Genomic DNA, 9,355 nt, shown 5'->3' with positions numbered 1-9,355 from the left:
CCTTCTACAATCTATACATAGAGATCTCTGAAAACCCAGAAGCAGAGAAGTAGAAACCTTAATTTTAAGTTGTTAACTCGCATATAGAAATATGCAGACTTCTAAGTTCTAGATACACAAAGTTAGCTTAAAAATTTTGAATATTTTCCTGTGTGTACCAACTAAAAAATATACATACTACATTCAACATTTATTCTAATTCATTTTAATCAGATTTTACACATCTACCCCTTCATTTTTCATCAATTTTAATTAAACAGCGTTCAAGTTTGATTGCTGTATCCATCATCCAAGGACCAAAACATTTTAAACACTTGGCATTCTGAAGATTTGTGGATTTTTCAAAACCATATAACCCACTTTTGTCCCCCAATGATGCGCACGGAATTAATTGCCATCCTTTATTGTCTCCGCCTACTCATTCGGTGCAGGAAGGAAAACATGCCAACCGCTTATTTAAATAACTCAAAGAGAAAATCGTCATTACTGTATATGCAGCAGAACACTAAAAAGCAGCATTCATTTCAATGCAACATAGGTTGTCCTTTGCTTGGGTTAAATCCCTTAATACACTTTCAGTTCATTGTATAAACATCGATTAGACAAAAGCTCGAGACATCAACAACCGATTTTATGTCGATTTTTATTGAATGCTTTTATTAGTTATACCCATGCATACCCTTCTACATCTGTACCGTACATACCCTTCTACAAGTTTCTCTGCAAAACATTCAGAAAAGATATACCATGAAAAGAACCAAAGCAGCTAATATAATGGACGAAAATCAAAAGATGCTTCAACAATTAAATAAAGGCCGCTGCCATTAGGCAGAAATCAAGCAGCATAAATCCATAAATTATGACCGATAAAAACATTGTCCACATAACAGGTCCTTGGCAGAAATGCACAAAGAAGACACTCAAACATCACAAACCCCCCATTGCATTATCCCTCTCAATGTACTCCAAAAATACAAGATCTTCTTCCTCATTAAAGAACGACACCTTAAAACTTACCAAAATTAAGACAAACCATTTTTACTGAGACTACTACACGGTGTGAAAAACGGACGAAAGCAAATTAAGCCCACATAATCAATCCAAAGTCTGCAAATGATCCCAGAAAACACCTAGGATATCCAAGAAAGTCACAATTCCGACCAAATTGGATTCTTCATCGGTGACCCACACATAATTTACCCTGTGTGCAAGAGCTTGCACCATGACAGCAACTAAAGAACTCCATGGCCTACAAGTAAGAGGGGAAGCTCTGCAACTCCTTGAAGCATATCCAAATCTATTGGCCTTGAAGGAACACAAACGAGACCATTTCTTGTTGTTGTCAAGTGGCCCAGTAGGAGATTCGCCTAAAAACTCTTCATCGGAAGACTCTTCCCAAGGATCGGCCATCTGATTTTGTTTTCCTTGGCATTTTTGTTTTGATGTAGCAATAGAACTCCCATGCTCACCCTCTCCATTGATGCCCGTCTTCAGATCTATTCGTCTTCTGACAATCTCCACAAGGGATTCTGGCGGTCCACCGCATTCAACATAAGCCATAAAATCCCCTGCTGAAAGTGTTGCAAGAGCCAAAGCTACTGTCTCATCACACCACATCAAAGTAGAAGGTGAAATCTCACCGATCAATTTAGGACCTTGCAATGGATCATGCTCTACCACTGCTACAGCAGTCTGAGTGTGGGATGCATCCTTAATCATCTTCAAAGCAGTAATTGCAGGTTTATCATACTCCACAGTGAGAATATCTGTCTTAACTATTCCAAGATTTTCAATGGTCATTGAAGGAAGGGGAGAAAAGACACCTATGAAACCCAAAAGAAATCGAAGGACATCTTCTTGGGTTATCCAACAGAACTCCTTTCCTTCATGACTTGTAGGAGAGGGGTTTTTGGCTGATCCAAGCTTCTGGCCAAGCTTCTTGAAACTCAGCCTTTTAAGACTCTCAATGGGTACCATCAAATTCTGAGCTCCATCCACAATCAGTTCCAATGCTTGCAATAAGCTGCATGTCAAAAAAAATGTATACAGGGGGTCAGTGCTTAATCAGTGGCATCTGCAACTATCTACATTTAAGACATACAATGATCCATCTCATTACAAATCATGTGTGTGCTTGTTTCATTGATATATACAAACTTTCCATTAAATTCACCAGAAAGACATCTCAATCTCACATTAAAACTTGCAAAAATCTGAACAAAGATTCTGCAGTCATGTAACATGCATCTATGGAGTTTGACAAACAGACATTCCACACTTCTTAACAGATTGCTTCCTTATTAGGCTTGATAACCTGATATCTTCTCACTGCTACAATATCATTTGGGGAATACACATAATAGAGGTGGAACAAAGCGAACATTACGTTAACAACTCTAATCCACTGGACAAATGTACAAATTCTTAACAACATACAAATAGAATCCCTAGGATCATAAACTCGAAATATAAAATTAGATTTTCCATATCAATTTCTTAATAAAACATCTAACAAATAGTGCGTCCCCCGCCCTTCTGCATCAGATTTCTGGACCCTCCTAAATACTTCGTTCGATGCCCTATTTGCGTCTATCAACAACTATCGATATAGCAATCCGCCCCTTTGAACAGATTTCTCCAAGAATCTAGTTGCTCAATCCCTTCCTAGCAGAGATCTTCCAAATAATAGGTTCTCTTTTATCGGATTTTCGACAAAAACAAGGTTTGATGCCAAATTTAGACCCCCCAGTAAAACCCCATTTGCCAATAAAACAAGACAATTCGAAGATTCCGGAAAAAGCAACGATTTGAATAGGGATCCGACTGAGTAGGTCGAACTCTATTTTTGGGTGCACACGGTTGTGAAATAGGGCTCTTAACATTCAGAAAACTGGTTTAGTTCCCACAGAGAGTATATATAATACAAGATATTACTGATGAACGTGTAATCCATGGGATCATGACACCAAAAACAACTGTCGTGTACCCAAGGGCATTCTAATAACCTGTTATTTTGTATTTATGACATGGTTGTCACCAGCTTATAATCGAACATAGAATTGAGAACATGAATACGATTTTGCTGAAATTCAAAGGCGAAGCTAACAATCTAAAGCCCAAAACTGGCAATCTGTAACAATCTACATACATATGGCGCTCTCACAAATGGATAAAAAACAACACAATCACCATAATCTGTCCCGGTCTATAACAGCCATATTCAGATGCCAATAGACCATCACCATTCATCATACTATATAAGCCAACTCTACAAAAGTGAAATCCATGGAAGTTCTTTTGCGCATCTTGATAAGTGGCTTAACAAACTACTCATCCTAATAAAGCAGCCAACTGGCAAAAGATAAAATCCGTTAAAGTTATTTGAGCCACATGATCGCACATCTTGCGCAGATAAGCGGCTCAATGGACCATCCAAAAAACTACAGCAGTCGACTTGCAAAAGAGAAAACATCTAATTTCACGTCTTGTCCGAAGAGGCCAACTGTGGAATGACTGCAACCTCCTTCCAAATACCCACCCGAGTCACTTAGCTACAAAGCATTCGAATCATTTAAGTATGTGCTTTCAAGAGAAACAATCCACCCACCAGTTATATTCAACCATCCTATCTTTCCAAATTTGGTAACACACCCATTATAACAATCTAATACTACATACATAAAAAGAAAATTAGGAAAACTACCCATATGATTTCATTTCGAATAGATCTGCTTATACGATAGATTACGCTTCAATTCCAATGGGAAGAAAACTGAACTGACCTTGTGTGTGAATCTACCTGACGAACACTGGTAAGAGCCCGAGGAAGCAAGGCCGTAATGGGGGCACTGAGAGCCCTAGCTGGATCATACAAACTTTCATCCGTAGAAAGATAGCATATTATGTCAACCATACAAACTTTCCCCAAACACCTACAATCCACCTGTTGGTGAAGCAGTCCTTCATCAGCTACCTTGTTGCCAGTGTTATGGTTGCAATTCCAGACGCCCAATTCAGTGTCATGGGAAGATTGTTGCTTCAGAGCCTTGAGAGCATCGCCAACCGTTGCAGTGATTGGAAGCCAGGAGAGCGCCGGCTTACCCAAGCAGAGGTCAGATACCTCATATGACTGCAGGCTAACTGCCATACACTTACAAATTACAGATCAGGAGGAGCTTCACGGGTCAAAGATTCGAAAACACGAATGCAATAGACGAAGATCCCAAATGGGGGTCTCCGAATGAGCCTTTTATGTATTGAAATTCAATCAAATGAATGATAGAGCACTGAAATTGGATCAAATGAGCCTTTAGAGTCTGCGAATGAACCTTTCGGGTTTTCAAATTGGATCGAATAAACGATTCGGTATGTGTAGAAACCCAGAAATCCAGAGAGGATGTGCAAACCCTCTTTCAACTTTTTGGCTGAGAGCCGACTTTAGAAAGAACCTAGAAAGTAGAAGAAAAGGAGCTTGTAGTAAAGAGGGATTTGGGCCTCTATTTATAGATCAGAAAAAGATGGGAGTGGCGGGCGTCACGCTGCCGTACAGAGAAAAGCGCGTCGGAATTAGGGAGGAAATAATTCTTACTGCCTATTTACCAAACAAGGTGAGATTTTTTCAGTTGCAACAATCATAAAGAAGTGTTCCAGAATGACCCAGTTAAGATTATTAAGGAGGTAGAAGCCAAGCACATTTATTGCATTGGGGCTCCTTTTAATCAGGAATTAAAAATATATATAGGAGAGGGACATTTTAAAACATAAGTCAAAAGCGCTCAAAATTATTGAATGGCAATGATTTTTTATTATATTATAATTTACAATGATTAATCACGACACTTTTTGTTGGTACTTTTTAGGACTGAGGAGACACCACATGTTCTAATTTATGATCTTTTTATGACTTCTGTTGTGAGAGAGAGTATCTTTAATAGATAACATAATGTTGGAACAAATAATTTTAATATACTTTTTAATTGGTTATTTATGTAAGTGGGAGTACTATTATATTTTATTTATATGTTTATAAATAGTGTACTATTATAGTAAGATGATGATTTGTTTTGATAATGTATCTATTAAGTGGTGGGAGAGTCCTACATAGTTGGCTAAGATAAATTCTTAAGTTCAGAAGTCTCTAGTTCGTGGACAATCATGTAGATTAGCATGAATGATGAGAGATGCAAATTAACAAGAACAACCAACGATTTGAAAAATAGAGTTTAATGATGCGTGCATTAGTTTAAACTAGGTGAAGACTTTGTATGGATAAATCATCAACCAAGGGGAGTTTTGAGGCCACGACCAACCAATTTAGAGCATTTTTCACTCTTATTTTGCATTTTTCCAAAGTTTACATATCAAAGAAGATTTCCTCATGCAAATTAAAGGAAAGTTCAAGGATAAAGACAATCAGTTAGAGTAGATTTCAAGGGTCTTTCAATTTAAAAAGGAGTACAATTTCAAAGCAACCTTTGATTGTCAAAATTACTTGTCTTGCCTTGTGAAAGAATGGTTTGACGTAATTGTCTCTCAGTGTTTGTTCAGCCATGAGAAACTTAAATTTTAACAAGCAGACTTTAAAAAACTAAGTACCTCCTTAGTAATATTTCGATTTCTAGTGACTAGATAAACATCTCCTAGTTATTATGGTTTGTGTAGAGGTGTGAAATGAGAAATACAACATAAAAAACAGAAAGGCAACCACAAAAAACCCAAATTCTCAACCTATACCTTCTCAACCAATTGAGAAAGATGATGAAATCAATGCAAAAGGGTTCTAAAAATTATCACATTAATAATGACAAAAACTATTTTTACCATCTTGAATTAGAAGCACTTCAATTTAATGGTGATTCAACACCTATTTAGTGAGATTTAATGTTGGACTTGCATTTAATCTACATATCTCTTTATTCTTCTTAGATAGAACTGAGGTAGGATTTAATAATCCTCCTTAGTGTTCCTATTTCACGATGTAAAGATCGAGGTAGGATCTATCCATTTGAGAACTCCCTTTCCTCTTTCTTCTCACCCAGAATCTCTTTTCTGCACCAAAATTGGGTTTTCTCAGAATGTACACCTAATTTCCAGAAACTGGGACCTATTTTGGGACCCCAAGGAAATCTCGAGGATTTATGGACCTAGTTAGTAAGAATGTAGTGCATCCTTTCTCAATCAAGGATATAGTGCATCCTTGTATGTCTAATCTGGGGCATAATGCACACCTACTTGGGTCCTATTTTGGGTCACTTTCTTGGGCCCTATTTTGAGGTTGATCTGAGGTGTTAATTTTGATGTCTAGTCGACCGGTGGGAGAAATTTAATTATGGGTTCTATATGCACACATCTATTTGCCTTGTTTTGCATACACGATCGCATATCATCCATCATTCACATGCATAAGCACTTAAGTATTCAAGCAATCTTCAAACAATTTCCTTTTGCAAGTCATTAGAGAGGAGATCTCTTGCATTCAAAGTGCTTTCAATGAGCTTCAAGGTGTTCATTTGGAGGCTTCATCATCTCGTCCATATTCATCCTTACTCTACTTGATTCATTCAATTGATAAAGTGATCTCATTTCATTAAATTTGAGAATTCGTACTATTGTAAAGTGAATCCATGCATTTACTCTACATTTCCAAAATTTCAATTATTTCAATTTCAAGGTTGATTCCTAACATGTGGTTTGACCAGGGGAAACCCCCCATCAACAAAAAAAAAATTTCTTGCAGGTTGTAGATCTTGGAAGGAAAAAATAGATCACATATTCAAAAACCCTTTTTGTAGAACTTTAGTGATTCAAAAACTATTTCTTGATCATACATTGCTGAGCAGGGACACACTGCAACCTTGCCAAGTTGACCATGTTGCCTTAGGTAGATCGTAAAGCCTTAGGTCGACTTTGTTAGTCAGCTGAAAGTTTTTTGGGTTTTACAGATCTTATTGTTTCAATTTTGAAACCATATTTGCTCATTGATTAGAGTTGTCTAGACATCATAAAATCATATCTAATATTTCTCTTCATTTTTAAGGTAAGTCATTGATTGTTATGCCCTTAGTGTTAGAGATTCCCTCATTAAGAATTTCCTTTAATGGTATAATTGAAAATCACATTTTTACAAAACAATGTCTATAACAACTTGAGATGTTAGATAAACAACACATTAATTCCCTTGATCATATCAAAGCATATCATAAATCTCTTTAAAAATAATACAACAATGGAGTGACTCAACATTCTTTCTTAGTTGGAGACTTGGTTCTTTATGAGAACTAGTGTAATTTCAATGCTCTATTTGGATAAAAAGGATAGTTTAGTTTTAATTGTCTTGGTATGTACATCATTAACAAAATTTATGCTCTAGCACACATAAATTAGCTAATATGGATGGTATACTAATTAAGGATCATATAAATATTATGTATTTGCATCAGTAAAATGCTTACATTGCAGAGATTACTTTAGTGGCGAATCTTCGCCATTTGGCGATCCCGTCTGACGGGTCAATTGTCATTTGGTGAATAGCACATGCAACACAGGTCAACTACGTTGCTGGATATTTATTAGATTTGGGTCCAACGCCCAAGGTAGTCGCCCATTAGTTATCACATGATTGGTCAAAAATATCGATCCAATCGCCAATGTAATATACATTTTGGATACATTTATTTTAAACATATCGCCAACCTTTGCATGATGTTTTTTATTGGCCCACGTTCTTTTGCCATTACTACAACCAAATAATTTTCCCTTGGGTTGGGTGTTGCCAACCATTTTTCAATGTGTGTTGACCACCAGCCCTGTTTAGCCAACTATTTCCTACTGTGGGCTTGCATAGGAAGGTGTGTTTCGCCTGCATTTGAAATTCTCACTTGTTAATCCTACCTAATTCGCCAACCTAGATTGGACTATAAGATATTATTATTCTACACAATTCGCTATTTTCTGGTTTGGAGACTGGCTTTCTTATTGCTACCGAACTTTCAGAGTGCTGAGTGCATTGGTCATTGACTCGTGCACTCTAGTTTTTGTAAAAGGCAAGTGATTTTTAATTTATTTTTTATGTCAACAGTGGTACTAGACCACTGGTATAGTGGTACTGGTTATTTTTTTAGTTTTATTGTCCAGTTTCCACTAGTGACTGGACATCTCACATGCTAAGATAGCCTATAGGTTTGCAAATTATATTTGGGTAGTACTGTAGTAGTAGTACCTATTTTTTGAGAATGAATCATATTATTGTTATTATATGTAGTCTAAGTAGTTGAGTCTTTTGTTCAACAATTAAGTTGATATATTTTTTGCAGCCTTTATCGGTTTGCCATGTCAAACAAGAGGGGTAACAGGGGTTTTGGTAGGATCCCTGAAAGCCAAGAGAGGCCACCATTACCAAAACATAGATCTATAGCGGCATATATTGGTGGTGGAAATGTTGACAACCTACAAGATTCACAAGTTAGATCTCGAGTGCTTATTGAAAAAAGAGATTCATCACAAGTTGGACCCTCAAACCATATTGAAGTTCAAGTTGGTGAACTTGATATCTCAGTTGAGGATGAACTTGAGCATGATTTAGAGGCACTTCCCCTAAGTAGGGAGTCACAAATTGAGATTATAGAGTTGGATTCGATCCCAAACCAGTCAGGTGAGAAAACCAAAATTGATTCCATAAATCATGTTCATGCACAAAAGGGGAAAAGAAAATTGGAATCAACGAAAGATCGATCTTGTTGGGATCTATCCAAAAGGAATTTTCAGTTAGAATGGGTGGAAAAGTATTGGTTTATTGAACCAATGCCCAATCCAATTGATGGTGAGCCTCTTGCAAAATGCAGATGTAAGATTTGCACAGAGATAACAAAGAAGGAGAAGAGGCTACAGCTTAAAATTGATACCATAGAAAAGCATGTCGGTAAAGTTCACAAGATGGAAACTATAGATGGAGTTGAAAAATCTGTGCTAACTTGGAAAACAAAGGACAACTGTCTGCATATCAGGAATGCCGAAATATACAAGTTACACCAACAATTACAGGAGAAGTGTTCTGCAGTAAAAGGTTCCATTGAAAATTTCATTGGGAAAGCAACAAAAGTGAAAAATATGGGAAGAGTAGTTCAATTAAGTGTGGTGGGTATGTGCAGGATCATGGTGTGCCAAAAAGTGGCGATCTAAAAAATCTATAGTTCTGAAATATATCAAACCATTTCAAAATATATTCCAACTTTTTTCCCACCCACCCTGATACTAAATGAAAACAATTAATATCTTTATAAGGTCTACTATATCTTTTGATACCAAACCTATATGGTCAACTTTAAAAACATCCTAAAAATGTGCTTCTGGGCTATTT

At 36.8% G+C, this 9,355-nt stretch overlaps 1 protein-coding gene across 1 annotated transcript; it reads right to left on the bottom strand.

The window, feature by feature from the left end:
- Window positions 1–804: 804 nt before the first annotated feature.
- On the bottom strand, window positions 805–4,473 carry LOC149562878 (CBS domain-containing protein CBSX5-like). The gene is made up of 2 exons (XM_089826337.1): window positions 3,783–4,473; window positions 805–2,023 (listed from the first exon to the last, which is right to left on the bottom strand). Exons 1-2 carry the CDS (start codon window positions 4,145–4,147, stop codon window positions 1,096–1,098), a joined length of 1,293 nt encoding a protein of 430 aa, XP_089682463.1. The 5' UTR covers window positions 4,148–4,473; the 3' UTR covers window positions 805–1,095.
- Window positions 4,474–9,355: the final 4,882 nt, after the last annotated feature.

Source organism: Cupressus sempervirens, chromosome 4 (genome assembly GCF_028749045.1).
Source record: "Cupressus sempervirens isolate cs-2001-9-10 chromosome 4, ASM2874904v1, whole genome shotgun sequence".
Classification (NCBI taxonomy): Eukaryota; Viridiplantae; Streptophyta; class Pinopsida; order Cupressales; family Cupressaceae; genus Cupressus; species Cupressus sempervirens.
This window is presented reverse-complemented; position numbering and strand designations above follow the sequence as displayed.